Genomic DNA, 22,290 nt, shown 5'->3' with positions numbered 1-22,290 from the left:
CACCTCGATTTCTTGCGTGCTGGATCCAAAGCCAGGGCAGAATTTGCCCCCCCCCACCGACAACAGTCGCCTTCGAGGTTGGGCAGCAGTTGCCCCCAGACAACCTCCCCAACAACAGTCGCCTTGGTGGCAGGGGGCTCTTCACCCTGGCCCCCGGCGGCCCTGAAGCCTGCCAAGCAACAGGCAATCCTGGCGAGTTCTGCAGAACGATGCTGTGCACTCATCTCCAGTTCCCCCCAAAGAGAAGGCCGGCAAGTGCACATTGCCTGTGGGCTGTTGTGAAACACGTCGGTGTGCTTTCCCACTGACGTGGACGGACGGTCCAGCGAGGGCGCAAGAGCCTGGCGAGATGGCCTTTTAATGAGATGCTGATGTATTCCCGATGAGCAATGGCGGTACACATGGCCCCCTGTAGGCGGGCTGAGCGGATGATTGTGGCCTGCCTTCCCGCCATCGTGAAACTGATCGCACCATATTGTTCACGCATGCCACCTATCGCGCCCACTGCCAGTGGGCATGGAAAATTCCACCCTTTAATCCTGCCTCTTTATCATTTTTCCTTACTCTGGTGTATGTTTTTTTGCTGTTGCACTCTTAGGCTCTGTCCCTTCCTGTCACACTCTGGTTATTATTACCTGCATCACTGCCCTGCTCTTTCTCTTTTAATTTTCACCCCCACTATTTAGTTTAAAGCCCTCTCTACAGCCCTAGTTATTCCACTCGCCAGTACACTGATCCCAGCGTGATTCAGGTGAAGGCCATCCCAATGGTACATACAGCTCTCTCTCTCTTTTCCCAGTACTGGTGCCGGTGCCCCATGAATCGAAACCTGTTCCTCCCACACCAACCCCAACACCCGTTTATGCCATTTCTGTGGAGTTTCCTCCACGATCAGGATGTGCCAGGTCTGAGAATCTCTGCACAAATCCCACATACAGCAAATTGCAAGGAGAGCTTTTTTTGAATACAAAAATTAAATGATTTAAGGTGATATACGTTTAAAGGGACTTTGTTGTCAGCTAAAGTTTTTGTGCGAACGATTGCTTTATGATGGTGGAGCTATGCCATTCTGTGTCATTGTTGAAGCTCAGTTTTGTTAATGAAGAGGCGAGGTTAGCAGGACGCTCCCAGCTCTGCTGCTTGCGAATGCTGGGACTAGGCGTGCACCGCTCCATCCAAACGCACGACGTCCTGGAGGACGGCCGATCCGGTGACGAGGGCTGAATATTACCAGCGCACGACAACCAAGGCAGAAATAAAAAACCGACGCCTGTGAAAGGATTTGCGGTAAAATACAGAATGTAAGAGAGATTGGACGAGCCCCTTCTGGAAACAGGTGAGTCGCCGTTGGGTTTATTTCACCTACTGCCTGTCTTCTTGGACGTTGCTACACTGCACGTAACAAAAAAAACCCAAACCCGTCAGCTGCATAAATTTGGTTGATGCTTTTGTAAGAAGAATAGGAAGGTTGCAATCGGCGTTTGTAATGCTGACGGAGCTAAATATGAGGCAACAAACAGGATTGAGTGTTTAATCGAAAGGGGCGAATATTATTTCTCTTGACAGAGAAGCTGCAAATTCTTCAATGCAAGATTGACGTGTTCTTCCGATTAAGGTTAAGTACGGCGGATTTCAGCTGCCTGTCATATTTGCAATTTGGGTTAAAAAATAGTTTCGAAATCCCGAAGCGTTTAACTGTGTGCATTGTGTTCAGTGTGACAGCTGTATGCTTGGAGTGTGTATGTGTATATATGTGTAATGTATGTTGCGTGCCATGCTTACTAGCAACATTTTCCTGCTGCCTCTAACACATGTGTCAAATGGAATAGCACCCAAAGAACATACAACCCTAGGAAATGCCCTAACTCCACTGCAGGCTGATAATATTTCAGTGGACCAAATATCCTTTTCTTCTCCATCGTCCCGACCCCTTTTATTTTAATATATGATTGAGCAACTGAACATGTAAAATAGAAACTTCCTCTTTTTATTTTACACTCTACAATAAAATCAGATAACTTGCTATTGTAGTTGACAGTATTCGGTCCATAATTTCTGGACACAGCCCCACGATTCATTGTGACATTTTTGAATGTTCATTGATTACAGTATTTTCAATTGCATTATTCACCCACAAAAGGTAAATATAATTTTGCATTTAATTCTATCATTTTGTTTCCTGGATGGTTGAGACTCCTTTACAATTTATTTTTGTTCCTCTGATTTTTGCTTCCAGTTATAAGTGATGCAAGTGCTCTTGGCAGCTTTCCTGGGAGAGTTGACCCTCTTGTCAAAATAGCCTTTATGCTTCAAAGGAATTTAGATGGTTGATGTTACTTAGGTTCTTGCTGCACTTTATTTCAAAGATTTCCACAACAGTCATGAGCAACACATTGTTTTAATTCAGATGCCCAGGAATGTTGGCAAGTTTAAAAAATAGTAACTTCTTCACTTTCTGCTCCATTCATCTCCATTCAGATACACATGAATTAAGGTTAGTCTCACAAGTTATTCTTTGTGATGCAAGAAATTGGAGGGGTAGAAATGAATGAAAGGACATGGTTAAAAGCTCAGCTACTCCAAGCTGACAAGGAGAAACCAGCTCAAATTTGACAGTTTCAATTTTAACTCAAGCATATCAAAACTAGGAAATAAAATACAGAAATCTAATTTTTCCATATCATTTAGCTAATTTAGCTCTGCGCTGATTATATTAATATTGCAACCATTGCAAAACTACTTTTCAAATTTTAGATTTAAATTTTTGAATGAGTCCAGGGAATTTGCTGTCTTTAAGTCATGTTAACTTTTCAAACAATAGAAATTTCACCAACTATCTGAAGGTGTTTTTTTTATCAGTTTAAGTGCACAGAGCAAAGGCAGGGAATTTTCTCTATAGGAAAAGGGTGGGGGAGTGGGACTGGCTGAGTTGCTTTTGCTGAGATTATTTGCTGAGACCTGGCGAAGATATTATGGGCCAAATAGCCTCCTTCTGTGTTGTAAGCATTCTATCTCAGCATTGTATTCAACCACATCACAATTGAGCCATATCCTGCCCTTATCCCAGACACTAACACCATCAACCTTCAGGCTGAGTCCATAGGTGCACATCCTTAGCAGTTGTTTGACCACAAGCTGATCCCTCTACAAGATGTCTGATTAACTGCAATGAGCACTCCTTCCCTCTGCAGAATATTGCCTTGCTTGTGTCCCTGTGTGATTCTTTCCACTGTCATACCTTCATCATGCTGAATGTTGATTTAATCAATTGTTTCCAGTATCCCCATCTCCACCCTTCATGAACTTTAGGTGTTCTATGACTTGTTTCACCTGCATACCTGTCAACCCCTCCTCACACAACTTTCCTGCCTCCTTATACTCCAACGAGTTAATTTCAAGATTCTCATGATTAGTCCTCAAGTCCCTCTTGCATTGTCCATCCTGTTTGGTAATTGCCTCTAGCTATGCGTATACATCAAGCCAACAGCCTCAACTTCTCTGACTCTTGATTGCTGTTTATCTCCATTTTCTCTATTCCACCAGAGGAGATGAGGCCTGATGGTGATGTGAGGGTGTGTGTGAGAGAGTGAGTGGTGATGTGCCTTGAGCTGGCAATGAGTGAGGTGCCAGTGAATGCGTGATGAGGGATGAAATGGTTGCCTTATACTGGCGGCACAGATGAGATCATTCATCCATTTTCTGCACTGGATGGCTGACCTCTTGTGTGCAGCATTGGCACTGACCACCTCTACCACTGCCTCCCAAGCCGGAGTGGTGAGACTGATGGCCTCCTGCGGTCAGAGCAGGGGTAGAGGACATCACAGCGGACCCCCAGGGATGTGTCACTGAATTGGGGGTCTGCATTCTTCTTAGCTTTTAGGGCCATGTCTTCATCAGTACCCTCCAGGGCTGCAAGCATTGAGAAGTGTGTGCGCAGCTATGGTTTAAATATGGCGCCCTGCGTGAGGAAGCAGCGAAGTAACGGCATGGCGGACAAATCGGAGTCGCCCACTAGTGAGACGGCGTGTTTCCTGTTGCTGCATAATTAATAAGGCGTGAATGGGATGACATGGTGCGAAAAGCCGCTATTGCGGCCGGTGGGTAAAATGTTCTTTTTCCCGCCCGCTACCATACTTAGTGCAAATCTGGGACGATTCCGCCCTTAGTCAACTTAACTCAAACATACATACAAATCTCTTTGCAGCTTTAAGACTTCAACTCTAATTTACCAGTCCACCTTAACTGCTGAAACTATACACTTCATAGCTGCTTGTGAGTCTCTCTCTCTCTCTCACATTCTCTGTCTCTCTCTCTTTTCTAACTGTTAACTATAATTTGCATCTAAACAGGGGGCCCTGGAATACTGGGTCTCAGACCATTTCCCTTGAACCAATTAGTTTCACAGCCCTTTTGTCCCTTCTAATTGCTAACTATAACTTGTATCTTTTTGACAGGAGGTCCTGGAACACCTGGTGCTCTGACCACCTTTCTGGCCTAAACTTCAATTTTTCTTAAAAGTACATGCCAACTTGAAGACTTCTTAAGAACATATCCCAAAATTCATGAATCACCCCAATAATACACACAAATTAAGACTTTTTGTCGCTAAGTTTATGCACAGTACAATTTGATAATTTAAGGCTTATTAATTACACAAATGTGCCAACAAGGTGACACTCCTTTTGTGTGCAGAATTACATAAGTACAAGGCATTGAAATTTGCACATGCACACTTCTAGCAAGGATTGCTGGATGGTGATCAGGAACCCTAGTTAAATTTGTCCTGGCAAAGAGGCCAATTGTGGCTGAGAGCAACTGATTCTATGCAGATAAGGGTTAAACCTGGGACATGCCTGGTGTGTCCTTCTCAGCTGCTCTGTATCATAACTAGCTGTTTGGGAAGAAACTCCTGGTCTGTTTATTGTCTGTATAAAATATTTAAACATTCCTAGGCTGATTCCACAATCCGGGGTTTCTAGTGTGGAGTGGGGCATGTAGGGAGGACAACTCAGGAAATCATAGCTGCACAGCCACATTTTCAGTTATGTTTTCCTCTTGAATTACATTCCATACCCAGTTGTGGAATTGCTGCTTATGCGTTTACATGGTTCATATAACTTTTCACTCGGTGAAGCTGTGAAAGAACATTTTGCAATGATATTTACTATCTTAATTACATTGATTGCATAGAAATTACAACACAGCACAACCAGCCTTTCTGTCCATGTACCTGCCCTGTTTGCATAACCCTTTATTTCTATTTCTGTCAATCATCCAACTTATTCTCAAATATTGACATGGGCCAGGCTGCTAGATAAGTACCTGAGGGAGAAAAGATTAGAAGTATGTGCAGGTAGGGTTAGTGAAGTAGGATGACAGGAGTCTCATATGGAGCGTAAACACTGGCTGAGAGCAGTTGAGCTGAATGGCCCGATTTTGTGATGTAAATTCTACCTAATTTTATGCTTCTGCTTCTCTGCTGTAACTCTGTTGGAACTGCGGTGGAAACTGTACTTATCTGCCTAAACAGAATCGCTGCTGCACCTTCTGATGAAGCTGCAGTGGCGGAATGGGAGCAGCTCCAAGGGAATTGCTGATCATGATCCCTGCTTCAGTTACTAACTGCAGGTGCATTCCACAGCCTCACAACCTTCCATGTAAACAAGAAGCCTCTCCTGCTCTCTGTTCTAAATCTCTTCCTTTTGATTTGTATGCCTATATCCCTTCATTCTAAAACCCTCTGTCACTGCAAAAGTCTGTTTCAATCAACTCTGTCCCAACCCTTTATGATTTTAACAAGCCCTTTCAAAAGCCTAAATAATATCCTTTGTTCTAATGAAGAGAACTCCAATTTTTGTAATCTGTATTCATGTTTGATTTTCCTCACACCAAGCAGCGTAATGAATCTGCATTGTAACCTCTCTATCACCTGAACATCCTTCCTATACTGTGGAGTCCAAAGAAGCTTATCACTGCCTTCTCAAGAGCAATTAGGGATGGGCAACAAATGTTTGCCTCGCTTGAGGCACCCACATCTCATGAAAGAATTTTAAAAAACTGCATATTGCTCCAACTGCGGCTTTACTAATAATATAGGTTCAATATATGTTTCCTTATCGCACCTCGACTTTTATAATCTATACCTCATCATAAACTCAGTATTCCATTAACATTTTTACGGCCTTATTGATTTGAGCTGCTGTTTTTACTGTATTGTGAACCTGAATACTCAGATTGCTTTGACCCTTCACTTTACCTAGCTTTCTCTATTCAAAGTAGAAGACGTTCTGCTGATCTCACAAATGAGTAATGTGGCATACAAATTTCAGCGCCAGTGTGATGCTAGGTATGTAAGCTGTACGTCCCAAAGACTGGCAGATTGTATCAAACAGCATGTCCCTTCCACTGTTCGCAATGGGCAAGATACAAACCGTACTCAACCAGCCTGCGCTTACAAAACTCAAAACACAGTGTCCAACATTAGATGTGATTTCACAATGGGACAACATTTGCTAAATAATCCCCAGTGTGTTAAAAATTATGCTGACAACCAATTTAAGATTGTCAGTCAGGTTCGCAGTGTGGCACATTTGCGTGTACTGGCAGCTACATATATTAATATGTAGGGCCCTGTCCTTTGCAGACAGAAAGAACATGTACACCCATTGCTCCTATTTCAGATAAACAAAATAAGTGATAGCCATTTGCTGGTTCATTCCTCAGGGCAATGCCTTAACCAATTAAAGTCGAGCTGCCTGCCTTAAATGTCAAACAATGCTTGGCAGTTAACTGTCAGTCACCATTAACTGGTGCATTCTCCATGGCAATGCCTCTATCAATCAGAGTCCACTTGCCAACCAATGAGCACTCTCTTCTCATACAGTGTAAGGTTCTTGCTTCCATTGACATTGGTTCTTGCGATTGTCCTGATGGGTGCAAGACAAAAGGCTTTGACAAAATGTCTTTTTTCAGCAATACTCAATTATTACTTTATTTAACCAAAATGTTTTACCTCACTTTACTGACATTTAATTCCATCCGCCTTTTTTTTTACCCATTCCACCACCTTATCAGTGCCCTTCAAAGCTTCCTTTTGCCCCATAGCATTATTTACTATGGCTCCTATTTTAGTATGATCTGCAACTCTAGATTCCCTCTAGCTCCTTAACCAATTCATTGATGTACTCAGTAAACAGAAGCAGTCGTAGGACAAAACCCTATGGGACAAAACTACCCATTTCCAATCACTCTAAGAAACTGTCTTTAATTCATCCTCTCTGTTTCCTCCTTTCTGACAAGTTTTTAATCCAATTTGCTACCCTTCCTATAAATGACTTGGATGAAGGAATAGAGAGCTGTATATCTAGGTTTGCTGGCAATACTAAGTTACGTGACACAGTAAATCATGTAGAAGAGAGCAGAAAGTTGCAAAGGGACATTGATAGATTAGATGAGTGGGCAAAATTGTGGCAATTTAATGTGGAAAAGTATGAGGTCATCCACTTTGGACCTAAGAAAGATAGATAAGAGTATTTTCTAAATGAGGAGATGCTAGGGAGTGAAAATGAGCACAGAGATTTAGGAGTCCAAGTAAAGAAATCAATAAAAGCTGATGGACAGGTACAAAAGATAATTAAAAAGGCTAATGGAATGTTGGCCTTTATCACAAGAGGACTGGCGTACAAAATGGTGAAAGTTATGTTCCAGCAGCACAGCGTTCTGGCTAGACGCCATCTGGAATACTGCATTGAGTTCTGCCCCCACACCTCAGGAAGGATATACTAGCCATGGAGGGGGTGCAGTGCAGATTCACCAGAATGATACTTAAGCTAAAATCGTTAAATTATGGTGATAGGTTGCATAGATTAGGCTCGTATTCACCTGAGTGTAGAAGATTAAGGGGTGGATCTAACGGAGGTGTTTAAGATGATTAAGCAATTTGATAGGGTGGATAAACTGTTAGACAAACAGACAAACTGTTTCTTCTGGTGGGAGAGTTCAGTACAAGTGGGCATAACTTTTAAAATTAGTGCTAGCCTTTTCAGGGGTGTTGCTAGAAAGCACTTCTTCACACAGTTGTAGTGGAAGTCTGGAACTCTTCCATACCACCCCTGCACTAAACCCCTGCACCCCCCCAGCCCCCCACAAAAAAAGCTGTTGAGGCTAGGTGAAATCAAAACTAAGATTGATAGGTATTCATTAGGTAATAGTACTAAGGCTTATGTAACTCAGATGTGTAGATGGGCGAAATGAATGACGAGGCGCTAAATGGCTGACTCCTTTTCCCATGTTTCTTTCTATGTTCTCTTAATTCCATGCACCTTAAACTTCTCCACTGCTCTTTTGTGAAGTTCATGTACGCCACCAACATTCACTGTATCCCCTCACCTTGATTAGTTTCCCCATTCATTGTATCCCTTTTCTTGCTTTATGACCCTTTTCCTATATTTTTCTGTTCAGTCTATTAGTTGTTTTCTGCTTTCTCTATCACACACTGGTAGTTTTTATTAAGTCTTTCCTCATAATTTCTCTTCACGCTTTTATGCTTATGTTGCAACTTCTGCAGACATGGATTCACCTTCCAACATGTATACCGATGGCACACAGCTCTACCTTTCCATTACCCCTCTTTGCACCTCCATTGCCTCTGTGCAGCTAGACTGCTGGTCTGATATCCAGTCTTGGATGAACTGCCGTTGTTTCCAGCTAAACGCTGGGAAGACCAAAACCATTTTTTTTTGGATCCCACCATTAGCTCTGTATCCATGCCACTAACTCCATCCCTTCCCCGGCCACTATCTAGGAAGAACCAGACTGCCCATAACCTCAGCTTCATATTCGACCCTAAGTAGACTGACTCTATATCCCCCATACATAAAATTAGTCTAATAGAGCAATTAGTATTATAAAATTATTATGTTTGGCTGTTCAGCTTGTTCCATTAAGGTCAATGCTGAAATATTCCAGTGGTTTTAAGTAGGCAAACTTAAATAATTGGAGGAAAGTGGTGGTTCTAGCCCAATAGGATGGAGGAGGAAATAGGATCTAATGCTTGGGAGCACTTGGTGATAGAATATTTCCCTAGTGTAAGAGGAAAATGCCTGGGGATCCAGAGTCACTCCGAGTGGGAAGAGGAGGGCTAATGCTAATGCTGGAAGATGAGTGGGCAGACCAGGGTGGGCTTGACAGCTCACCTTTGGTGAAGACTGGGAGACCTTAGGTTAAAACTACACAGGGAGGAAGTGTGAAGAAACACATGCTGGGTTGGGACGGAGCTGAGAAAGTTTTCTGTGTAATAAAAATCCGAAGGTTCACGTGTGAGCCTACAGTCAAAAAAGCAATGCAAACATAACCACTGTTATATAGATAATTTAGCTTTTATTGCTGTGCAGCCTGGTTACATTTTTGAGTTTCATAGTCTTCAAACTTATGCTACCATATTGGTATATGTGTATGATTGACTTGGTGTGTTTTGTAAAATAGACTTTGCTTTTAAATGATACACTAATCCTGTGTCATAGCCTTTTAATAGATTATAATAACTCAGGGGATGCATAATTAATATTCTGACTGCAGTGTAACATTGGTGATGTGAATTTTAAATTGTATCATTACTGCTCTGGGCACTTTCATGATAGTTTGTCTTTTTGAATTAATAGCATGAATCATGCTATAGACAGGTCCAATGCAGCAACTGGCTCTGATCCAGCTTGGACTTTTCCCCAACATTTGTACTTATATTTCACAGCAAGAATACAGTTTCCATAAACAGGCAAATTCCATTGTGAATTAAAACCTCTGTGTTAATTGAGTACCATGTACGGATCGACAGTTAACTCCCAATTGTGGTATACTGCTCACTGAACAAGTGGGATGCCCAAAATGTCTTGTTACCTCCAAAGGTGAAGAATTATTCTTTGCCTGAGCAATGTACAATTTTATTGACAGATAAAATAATACCTGCAAGCAAAAATGACACAGCCACATACTAATACTGACTGTAACTAATTGTTCAATAACTTATTTACACAGTATGTAGACAATGCTGACAGAAGTACATAATTCTTATACTGTTTCTTAATGACACCTTAGAAACAAAACCCCTGTAACTCCTGGAGATTCTGCACAATATGTTTGGCAAGAACTTGCAGAGCCCCCTCAAAAAAAAAGAGAAAAATGGCTGTGCTGAGTCCGCACCTAATCCAGGAGATTTCTCTTTGCCGTAAGAAGGGTTGAAACCTCCATTTGTCCCTTACAAGGCAGATAATAGCAAAGGGGCAATTCAGGGGCTGAGACACACTGTGCCAGGATTTGCCCTCTTTAGGATTAACTGGCATATCAATGAAGAACAATACGCAATTAGTTGAATAGAATATTAGCCTCCACATGGGTGAATGTGGCCCCGAGAGTAGAATCCAAGCCAGGTAAGCGGCCTGATATCCCAAGGAAAATAATATTAAAATATATATTTTTTGACAGTTGCCACAATTACGAAGATTGCAAAGCAGATGAATGTTGTGGCCTGGGTGAGGTGAGGTGAGGAGTCCCACCATAGGCAGAGTTTCTGGCTGCAAACTGTAGGCAGTGTCAGAGGCTCTCCTTAAGTGTTGGTTGTACCAGTCTGTCCATTGGTAATGAAATATTCTGCCTGTGACCTTGCAAACTCTGCCAAGATCAGTGTTAGCTAGCACTGGTGGACATTATTCATTGTCCCTGGAGCGCTCATTGGAAGTTTTGCCATCATTGTACAGAGTGTTGATGAGACCACATCTGTAGTTCTGTGTACAGTTTTGGTCGTCTTACTTCCGAAAGAATATAATATAATTAGGAGTAGCTCAGAGAAGGTTCATTCGACTGATTCCTGGGATGAAGGGGTTATCTTATGAGGACAGGTTGGACAGGTTGGGCCTGTATCCACTGGCAAAGTGGATACTTTGAAACATATAAGATCCTGGGGGGACTTCACGAGGTGGACGCTGAGAGGATGTCTCCCCTTGTGAGAGAGACTAGAGCTAGGAGACACAGTTTAAAAATAAGAGGTCTCCCATTTAACAGATGAGAATTTGTTTCTCTCAGAGGGTCATTAGTCTGTGGAATTCTCTTCCCAGAGAGCACTGGAGGCAGGGTCATTGAATATTTTTAAGACTGAGTTAGATAGATTCTTGATTGACAAGGGAGTCAAAGGGTACTGGGAGTAGAAAGGAAACTGGGTTTGAGGCCACAATCAAATCAGCCATGATCTTATCAAATGGCAGCACAGGCTTGAAGGGTTGAATGGCCTACTCCTGCTCTTACTTCGTAAGTCCATATGTTCATACATCCATAGAGCTCCTGAGGAGGTCATTCAGCTCATCTTGTCTGTGCTAGCTCTTTGAAAAAGATATCCAGTCAGTTCTACTCTCTGCCCCCCGCCTGGCTCTATCCCCATACCTCTCCAGTTTTGGAAAGTAAACGACATGGGATGATTCCTCACAGAACCTCTATTGCATGCAACTGAAGGTTGAGAAGCTCTGGGAGTTGAAGATCAAAAACATTGGCCTGAATCTTCCAAGGAGTGGCAATCACCATCGGATTTCCACTCTGCTCCTACTTCTCTCTGCCATGCTGGTGCTTTGCATTTATAGCCAGGACGTCCGATCTCGGCTTCTCCAGAAATGCGGACTGTACAGTTACTCAAAGAGCTTCATTGTTGCAATGGAGCGGTGAGGGAAGACAAGCCATGCCTCCTTTTTACGGCATTAGCTGCCATATTCTGGTAAGTAACTTGTTTAAATGTCCCAAAGCTTCTTTGAAAAGCTACGGGGAGAAAGTAAGTGTGTAGCTTGGTAGGGTGGGTAAGGGGGCAGTGTGGGTAAGGTATGTGGGTAAGAGGGTAGGGTGGGTGAGGATGTAGGAAAGAGGTGATGGGGTAGGGTGGATAAGGGAAATGGGTAGGGTGGCAGGAGGGTAGGGTGGCAGGGTGGCAGCTGGGTAGAGTGGTAGGTGGGTAGCATGGCAAAGTGGCAGGTGGATAGGGTGACAGGGTTGCAGCTGGGTAGGGTGGTAGGTGGGTAGGGTGGCAGGTGGATGGGGTGGCAGGTGGATAGGGTGGAAGGGTGTCAGTTGGGTAGGGTGGAAGGGTGTCAGTTGGGTAGGGTGGCAGGTGGGTGAGTGGGTAGGTGGGTCGGAGGCATAGTCAGATCGGGTTGGGAGAGATTGTCAGGTTTGAGGCTAGTTAGGTTGTGTTGGGGGAGTCAGGTGGTGGGGTCGGGTCAGGTTTGGTCAGGAGGGTGTAAATTTGGTAGTTGGGTGGTGGGGCGGGTCATGTTGGATCGTTGGGGAGTTGGTGGTTCAGGGGAGAAGTTGGGTGGTGGGTTGTGTCAGGGGAGTTGGGGGGGTAGTTAGGGGGCGAGGGTGGGTGGAGGTGTTCAATGTGAATGATTAGGGGTGTCAATTCTGTGGTTACCCAGGAGTGAGACTAGGATTTTTCTGTCTAACATTTCCTGGGTGACTATTCGAGTAAATGTCGGGATTGTCCAAAGTCCCGGAGTTGGAGACTTTTTTGAAGGGTCCTGGGGAGCAGGGGTATTGCCCATTGAAGGTTCAGACTTCCTGGGCAATTCCCATGGAGTCAGTGGGTTTGGACTGCGGAGGGGTCCCGTAGTGCATCTTTCGGGGTACTTCCGGCCTTCAAATATTCGGAGACTGGAAGATCTGGGCTATTATTTCTCAATAGTCATGCAATCAAAATGCAAACATTTTATTTGCATTTTAACAAGGTGTGAAGGGGGTCTTCTTTGTGAACTACTTGTCTGTTTTTGACGTCTGATGGCTGTTTGAAAGCTCAATTCAGTCAATAATTTAAATGGAATTAACATTTGAGATACTCTTTGTTCTTCAAGGAGCCTATAATTTGATTAAATCAGGATCAAAGGTTTTTTTTTGCAAACTTTATTCATAAAATTTGTAAAAGTATATTCCAAAACAGTTCAAATTGAAACAAAAACAAAAATAGCTGGAAAAACTCAGCAGGCCTGACAGCATCTGCGGAGAGGAACACAGTTGACGTTTTGACTCTTCATCAGAACTAAGGAAATATGGAAATGAGGTGAAATATAAGCTGGTTGAGGGGGGTGGGACAGGTGGAGCTGGATAGAGGGCCAGTGATAGGCGGAGGCAAAGAAGAGATTGCCAAAGATGTCATAGACAGAAGGGTGTTGACGGTGGTGATATTAGCTAAGGAATGTGCTAATGATGACATTAAGGGTAGAAAGCAGGACGAGCAAGTGACAGATAGCCCTAGTGGGGGTGGGGTGGGGAGAAGGGATCGAAATAGGCTAAAAGGTGGAGATAAAACAATGGATGGAAATAAATTTAAAAATAATGGAAATAGGTGGGAAAAGAAATATATATTAAAAAAATATAAATTATTGGAAAAAGGGGAATCGGAAAGGGGGTGGGGATGGAGGAGAGAGTTCATGATCTGAAGTTGTTGAACTCAATGTTAAGTCCGGAAGGCTGTAAAGTGCCTAGTCGGAAGATGAGGTGCTGTTCCTCCAGTTTGCGTTGAGTTCAAATTGAATAATGCAGAAAGTGCAATAAAATTCAACTTTCCTCCATACAGCAAGTTGCGCTCTGAGGTGCCCCAATACAATTGTAGTGCACCTGGTATTTACTTTATGCATTCAATGTCAAGCATACAGCCCAAGGGATTTTAAACAGTCACCAATCCCTCTGTGTACTATGGATGAAATGCCTTAGACTGTGACCTTTTCCAATTATGCCTTTGCAGCAGCTGCCCCAAGCTTAGTGCATCCTCAGCACATAGTCCTGGACCTTGGAATGTGCCAGCCTGCAACACTCGGTTGTGGACAACTCTTTGCACTGGAAGACCAAAAGGTTTTGGGCAGTCTTTCACCGATTTGATGATCCTCCAACAGTAGTTGATGTTTGTCTCGGTGTGCATCCCTGGGTATAGCCCGTAGAGCGCAGAGTCCACTGTCACAGAGCTGCTCGGGATGAACCTCAACAAAAAAACAGTGCACCTCTTTCCAGATCTACTTTGCAAAGGCACATTCCAGAAGGAGGTGTGCGATGGTCTCTCCCCCACAGCAGCTGCTTCGAAGGCAGTGTAGCGGCGGTGCTGAATTAGGACCAAAGGTTTACTGCAGCTTTGAAATAATTACACTGACTGTGGTAGTCAGTGCATTTTTTCAAATGGATGCCATCTCAAGCTAGGGTATCACAAAAACTGTATAGGGTCAGTTCACTTGATTCTCATTGCTGTACAGGAACAGAACAGGCCTACAGATGGTAGGGCCTAGCACCAGCAGAAAGGCAGGAAATTTAACTGCTGCAGGCCTCTTTGGCCTACTGTCGTGTGTTTGGCCTTCGAAATGGAGATCAGCAATCAGAAGGAGCCAATTACCTCTAAAAACCATCTGCTGAGGAGGGGAGCTTAAAAATGTAAGAATGTAACTAACCTTTTTATATTTGGCCTTCTCCAAAATTCTCCACAGACACCCTGATTTCTGGTGGTTATTTGGCAAAAGCTAATATGCCAAGCCTATCTTGTTGCCATTGTATGAGTGTCCATTGAGTAATCCTCCAGGAAAATGAAGTAGGAGTTGAGAAACACTCACTTTCCACTTCATTTTCATTGCTCTGTTGGGCCTGAGCCTACCACCTCCTCTCAGAGAAGTCCCAGAAATTCCTGGGCTGTATAAAAAGGGTGATTCCTTTTAAAAAAAGGTCTCTGTTTCTTTTCCCTGACCTCTGTGCTTGATGAAGTTCCTCAAGGACAATAGTCATAGAAATAGGGGCCCAATATTATTCACAAAAACATACACATTCCATGGGATGAAATCTCTATTTTTGTCACAGGCTGATGTTTCAATGCACTGTAGTGTTCTTTATCTTTTAACTTGGTAGAAGTTCTCATTTCACTTTCTAAAACAAATATGATTTTTACATTAGAAGTATGTGGACATTTGATTTTTTATTCATCAGGCAAATATATTTTTGCATATCTTATTGCCTTGTACTTTCCAATCATTTACCTACACATTAAGTGACGGTTGAGATATATTTGTGCTACATAGTTTATTTTGAATTTTATTAATATTGTGGTGACACTAAATAAATGCTTTACAAACAATATTGAGCCCTTTTTTTTTGTTTCAGGTTTCTTTGTGCAGCTCTCTTCAGGGGAATTCCTTAATTTTTGCATGTATTTGTTAATGATGAGACCAACAGAATTCCACGCATGTGTGGCTATCTTGGCCACCCTCATCTGCTTACCAGGACTGAGATCGTCTGCCATTCAGAAACGACAAAGAAGGAACATACAAATATCTGAGGTTTCCACTGCAAAGCCAGAAAACATCACAGGCTATAATGAAAACAATTACGGGGTGAAAAATGATACATTGCTAAACGGAGAAACAGCAAGTTCCACTGCTTCTAGTAATATTTTAAGGCCTACATTAGGGGCATTAACTGCGTCAATAAATCCTAGCATTGCCCATGTAGAAGAAACAAAACAAACCAATAAGGCAGAAAATGAAAATGTAATCTCCGTGACTAGCCTTGACATATTACCTACAACTACAACAGTGGTGCCATTTCAGAAACCATTCAGTACAAGTACAAAGGAAGCTGACTGGAACAAAACTCTACAGTCTAAACAGAAAGACTTTGTAACAGTCTTAACGACAAAATCATCTTCTAAACCTGGCATTGATGCCAGTGGAGTTAACAATACTGTTTACACGACAACAGGAGCAAAACAGAACGATGCAGCCACCCATGATAAAGACAAAACTGAAGGAACAATGAAGAATAAGAAACAAGTGCCAGAGCCAGTTACAATTTCAACTGTATTTGGTGGGGTCCACCAAAATGAAAGCAGTGGTGTGACAAGGGGGACAACTGATTCTAGCAGTGAAAACTTTACACTGAATAGTCATGACACCACAGCATTGCCTCTTACAAGTAAAACAGTTCTTACTGTAAATACAACACAAAAAGATGTCAATGTATTGACTTCAGAAGTGTTAAATTCCTCAGAATTTACAAATGCAAATGTCGAAGGTTTCAGGAATGAAGAAATAACAACAACAACAACAACAGTAATCAATGAACCAGAAGGTAGTTACTTCAGCTGGAAAGCAAACAGTCCAAATGCTGATAAAGAAATGAATGAAATCATGGCAACTACAATGGGTGCAGTAACAGACAGCAAAGCACCCAATACATTTCAGGTGACTACGACACCCAGAGTCACAACATCAATCAAGGGAGCTGCAATGACGGAGTCGGTCTCATCAGCTTCTACAGAAACCGTGTTGAGAACAACTCAAACAATGCAAGTATTCAGCACAGCAGCTATAATTGGAACTACCAAAAAACCATATAAGGGATTGAGTTCAAGGTTGGCAGTGACAAATGGGATTCCTGCTGTCAGATCTGCTTTGCCAACAACACATCTCCCTCAGAAACAAGTCTCCGAAGGTATAAGTATAGATAAATTATTAAAAATCCAAGGAGTGTAATATTGCATGATTGTACCGAGCCTCAATTGCTGATTGGATTGTTCTATGGCAGGCATGTCCAACCTTTTTGGTTGGGGGAGTCACATTTTCATTTTAGTCTCATCCAAGGGACCAATGAGCTAATTTCAGAAAGTTAAGGTTTGGCACAACACTAAACTGAATTTCAAAAGAAAGTCGTGGTATTAAGAAAAGAAACAACTTGCTGAACAAAAATAAAGCAATGTGAAAGCGATAAATTGTTAAGTTTAAAAAAAAAGAGTAATTAATAAAAATGACTGGATTGTGAGAGGATCAGTGTGTGTGCCAGGCTCACTCCCTGTCTCAGGGTGCTCACTCACTCACCCTCACCCACTGTGTGAGTGGGTGTGAGTGTGTGCTGGTGTGTGGTGGTGAGAGTGAATGAGAGACCTGAGACGGGGAGTAAGGCAAACACTCAGTCACTCTCTCACACCCTCCCCCCCGCCCCCCAGACACACACACTCACTCCCTCCCACAGACACACAAACACACTCACATTCTCATTCTCCCCCACCACACACACACACACACACACTCATTCTCTCACCCCTCCGCCATACACACATATACTCACTCTCTCACTCCCACACACAAAGGCCTGAATTTTCCAGCCCCCCTGCGGTGGGGTAGGTGAGCCATTGAAATCTCCTTTCACACCGGTGGGGCTGAAAGATCCCACTGGCGTGAGGGGCTGGAAAATTACGGCCAAACTATCTCACACACACACTCACTCAATCTCTCACACAAGCCAACCAGCCTCTTCTCCATCCCCCCGACCCTGGGCTCTGCATCCTCTCCTTCCCGGGGCCCCAGCACTCTCACCGTCCCTGCATCGCCGCCCACGGCACTCTCTCCCGCTCATCTCCCCACTCCCACCACACCTGAAAGAAAACCCCTTTCTCCCTAGGAATCTCGCCGCCGCTGTGTTCGCTGCTTCTCCAATCACAGACTGCTTCTCTCCCGCGTTGCTGCCCACATGTTTCAGTGGCATTTTAAAAGTGGTTCCAGGGGCCGCATAGAGGGGCTTCGGGAGCCTGAAGCAGTCCACGGGCTGTGGGTTGGACAAGTCTGTTCTTTGGTCTCACTTGGCATCCGTGAACCAATCACTGGTAAAATTTTAGAATTTTTTTTAGGCTTCAATGATTGTTTGCTTCCTCACTCCCTCAGTTAATTCTCTAGACCAGGCATTTTACCTGCTCTGTTTCCCCACAAGTGTTCCACCTCCAATGTACTCCCTTCTCCCTGTCCAGCACAAATACTTCAGCTCTGCTCCCTGCACCAGTGTTTCCCAAATGTTCCTCGATTTTGCTGTCCAGGCCCACTCAAGTGTTGCAGCTCTCCACTGCATGCCCCGTTCCCTAATATTGTAGCTGACACCCTCCAAACTGAAAATGTCTCCTGATTGTGGGCAACACAGTGGGTGATCTCCAAATATATGTCACAGGATGATACTCTCTTTTGGTTTAAGTATTGAATTCTGGAACAAAAATACAGGACCAAAAAAAAAGGTCATAGGTTTAAAAGCCATGATACCTTCACTTTCTCCCCTCCCTCAGTTGTCTAGACTGGGTATTTGCCTAGTCAACCTTCCTCTCTTCCCTGCCAGGTTTCCCCTCACCTGAATGTTCTGTTTCCATTCCTTCCTTCCATTCATGACTATCATTTTCGCACATTTCTGCTATTCTCTCAGGCTCACCTTAAGCGTTCTCTCTCGGATTCGCTTCCTTTTTCCCTTTCAATATGTTGTTCTTTCTCACTTTTACATCCTCCTCACATCCCAGTCTCACCCCAAGTCCTATTAACACTCTTTCATTTTCAAAAATATATTAACTATATTAAGTATATCAAGTAAGAGAAAGTCCTGTCTTGGACAGCAGGGGATATTCTCTGCAATTTACAGCATGCATTTTGATGATGAGTTAATTAAATTGGAATGATTTCACCTACAGTAATATTCCAATATAAATGAGTTATATATAGGTCTTGCTCAGGAACAGTGAACTTGTACAATAATATAATTTATGCAATTCTTCAAAGCTAAGAAGATGGGATATTGTAACCAAGGCGACCCAACTAAATGAGTCTTTAATGCAATAAATAAGAAACAAATTTAAATATTCACAACAGATGTGCAATTGCATTGTTGTGCAGAGCAATGGAGCACTGAAACATTGGGGGTAAAATTGAACTACACTGGAGTGCAAAGCAGGATATAGTGGATAGACCACTTGCTACACACGCTGCCTGATAAGCATTTCGAGTGAAAACTATGTGGGACATCGGTGGGCAATTGTTACCATTTGTGTTGTGCCCGAACCAGAGTTGAATTTCAGTCCTACTGTATCAGAGTGGTCGGGGTTCATATCTACCATGCCCTTCTCAGTGAATATCTAATCACAGTATTGCGGTTGGGAAAGACCACTGGCTATGTTGGTATCTTTTTTTAGCTGGAAGACTTAACATAGGGAGAGGAAGAGAAATATCATAAAGCATTTTTTGTGCCAAATAACTATACAGTATCTTTTCTTGGCAAAGAGATGGGCATACTTCTGCCTCTTTCACTGTATGCATAGGGAGTTGGACTGCCTTAGACTAAAAGGAATCTCTTCCCTTTTAGATGACAAAATTTATATACAGTGATAGTTTACATTAGGCTTTGCACATGAGTGCTAAATCCCGTTTTATAATGTTCTAATTAAAGCATTTTTAAAACTAGAAGGAAAGGCGCTAAGACAACCTAGGTGAACTTAATGGCAGAAGAGCCGGTGACCAGAGGATACAGATTTAAGATGATTAGCAAAAGAGCGAGAGGCAACATGCCGAAATATTTTTTACATTGTGAGATGCCGTGATCTGGAAGAAGGTTGTGGAAGAAGATTTAGTCCTAACATTCAAAAGAGAATTAGATGACTACTTGAAAGGGAAATTCTTACAGGGCTATGGGGAACAAGCAGGGCAGTGAAATTCATTGGTTAGCTCTATCAAACAGCAACCACAGGCACGATAGGCCGAATTGCCTGTCGAAGACTAGTCGTTCTGATATGAATATTGAATGACTAAGCAAATATTCAGTAACTAAATTGAAGGAAGAACGAGTTATTTAATGGTGAGACTTAGTTCAGCATTGGGATTTAATTTTCTTAACACCAGAAAGCAAGGGATGAGATCAGACCATTTAACACATCCAGTTCTTTCCATAAATCCCATATAATCAGCTCCATTATGACTAGTTCACTACTTAGTCACTTGAGAAAATGTTGAAATCTCCACAAAATTGTTGCATGTTAAAACAGTTGCTTTCCAGTTTAACTTGCTTATTTACTATCTTGCCTGTGAGTGGATTTGGGCTGTAATATTAGCTGTTCTGTGGTGGCTTCTCCGACAGCATTCAATGCAATGTGGAATTAAATCTCAGCAGATGTCTAGCTTTCTGAGGTACAGTTGGCCAAATCTGTATGTGAAGGGTTAAATTGCTAAATAATTGTTTTTTTTAAATTGAACTTTTAAAAACAATTCAGTATGGATTTGGGAACAGTTGAGGTCCATGATGTATGGTACCGCACAATGTGGAAGGTACTGGATGATTCATATATCTGGGATAACCATACATGTGGGAAGCGTCTTTTACTGCTTAGGTTTGAGTTCAAATTTCCTGAACTTGAGGGGCGCAAGGAGAAGGCTGAAGGATTCCACAACTCAATTGGTTATTTTGCTGTATCCTAATGTTTAAAAATAATGAACGTTAGGGAGAAAATTCCAACATGAATCCACTCCGAGATACTGTGGGAAAGAAGGTGGCTTGCTTCCAGCTAGCTCCCTTAAGAGATGGTGACTCCATAAGCAATGTTACTTATTTACGATTGGCTGTCTTCCTGTGTCACAATTGGGTAGGGAAAAATATCCCAGCATTCATCCACCCTCATTTATTTACTTCTTTCTTCTTTTGGATCAATTTCACCTCCTTGCAAAATGCTCTGTTTAAATGCATTATTTTATTACAGTATCATCCAGACAATGGAGATTACATATCTGTAAGTACCACTGACAGAAATCAGTGCTTGAACCCTGAGAAGTAGTTTGTTTGTGAAAAATAACCAATGATGTTAATAATTTTCCTTCTTGCTTGTTCAAGGTTTCTCATGCTTTTTGTGTCTCTCCTTATAATTTCACTCCCCTTCACTCCCTTTGTGCTTCTGATACATTGTATATGTCTCTTGAAGCTTGTTATGCCTCTGGGTCTCTTATGCCACTCAGTCATCCCACCTCCCGCCATGCCTGTTCTATTTATTACTACTAAATAGAATGACCGCCTGTAAGTCTTGCAGGGAGAGAGATTCAGATTCATGTAATGCCATTGTCAAGCATGCATGTCAAGACCATTATTGTTTACTGAATGCCTTTATCACCAAAGGAGTCTCAGAGCAGAGCAGAGAATGGGAGGGGGAAGAAAATGACATACTCAATCACAAATGTCCAGAGCATCTTGTAAGACATTAAACACTAGGTGCTGTTGATATGCAGGCACCTACTAATCTAGACCTCTGCTGGTGAGTGGGTATTTAATTTACTGAGGATCCTTATGAGGCAATTGTAGGTGGCTTATTTTACAGGTATTGTCCTGTTCTCCTATATATTTGGCTTGGTTTTCTCAAATTGCATCTGTCTTAATTTTACTTCATGTTTTGGAGCGTTGGCATTTGCATTTGCTGACATGTTAGAAAAATTGTTGCTTTGTCATCTTTTCATGGGGACCAGTTAGCTCAGTTGACAAAATGGCTAGTGTGTGGTTCAGATTAATACCAACAGCGTGGGTTCAGTTCCTGTTCTGGCGGAGGTAGACTTGGGACCTGACTCTTTTCCCTGCCCCCGAGAGTGAAAGGCAACCATCACTTGCGAAAAAAAGGCTGCCAAGGAAAACAGCTTAGGAAAATCAGGATAATAATGAACCAAGGGCCTGCTTTCAGGCAGAGCAGGCATGAAGGAAGGAATCTTTTCATATTTTTGCCTTTGTATTTTCCAGTGTGATCTGCATATGGAAGTGTATAATCATTGCTGTTACTTTTTTGTAATAAGGGAAGGTTGTTTTGAATTTGTTTATGCTGCATCTCGTGCTGCACTCTCCTGTGAGTGTTTCCTTGTTCCCAGGGAGGTGAACAGGAAAGCCAGTAGCTTCAATTTCCTTTCCTTCAGAGTTTCATCTTTTGTCTTAGTATACTGCAGAATACCTTGCTAAGTAGGACATTAGGATGTTTATTTTATTCCCTTTGATTGTTGCATCGCGTCAAGTCATTTTAATTTTTCAGGAGGGTGTGGTGCAGTTTAACTCCTCAGTCCACAGTGTTCTTTGGTTTTGTTCTTTGTAGTCCTGGGAATGAAACCATAGATGGAATTTAATGCTGGCCGAGGGAGGGAAGAAAGAGGCGGGTGGGGCTGTTGAAAAGCATGAAAGTGCTGAATTATCCTCACAGCAGGGTGGAAGTGGGACAGCAATGCTGAGGGCCCATGGTGGGAAGGTAACCTTAATGGTTTTGCATGCAATGAAATTAACTTGTAGTGATTAAACGCAACCTTAGCAATTAAGCTGGCAGACAGTTCCCGGGAATCACGGGCCTTCGCTTTCACAACCGGTTAAAGCTGGCAGTGAGCAGGCTGAGCACTCCTCAAGGTGGAAGGTGAGTGAGTCAGAGCTGTCTGTCACCACTTGGGAGATTTTTTTTGGAAGAGGGGAGAGGAGGCTGAG

At 42.7% G+C, this 22,290-nt stretch overlaps 1 protein-coding gene across 4 annotated transcripts in view; it reads left to right on the top strand.

Moving 5' to 3' along the window:
• Positions 1 to 1,185: 1,185 nt before the first annotated feature.
• LOC144693165 (uncharacterized) overlaps positions 1,186 to 22,290 on the top strand; it is a 135,545-nt gene continuing 114,440 nt past the window's right edge. For all 4 annotated transcript variants that reach the window (XM_078562699.1, XM_078562700.1, XM_078562698.1 and 1 more), the window contains exons 1-2: positions 1,186 to 1,336; positions 15,163 to 16,491. In XM_078562699.1, the coding sequence (XP_078418825.1) occupies positions 15,207 to 16,491 (1,285 nt within the window). In that variant the 5' untranslated portion in view covers positions 1,186 to 1,336; positions 15,163 to 15,206. The remainder of the gene's footprint in view (positions 1,337 to 15,162; positions 16,492 to 22,290) is intronic.

The sequence above is a fragment of the Cetorhinus maximus genome, chromosome 18 (assembly GCF_964194155.1).
Source record: "Cetorhinus maximus chromosome 18, sCetMax3.hap1.1, whole genome shotgun sequence".
NCBI lineage: Eukaryota > Metazoa > Chordata > Chondrichthyes > Lamniformes > Cetorhinidae > Cetorhinus > Cetorhinus maximus.
Note: the sequence above shows the minus strand (reverse complement) of the source record. Positions and strands in the feature narration are given on the sequence as shown.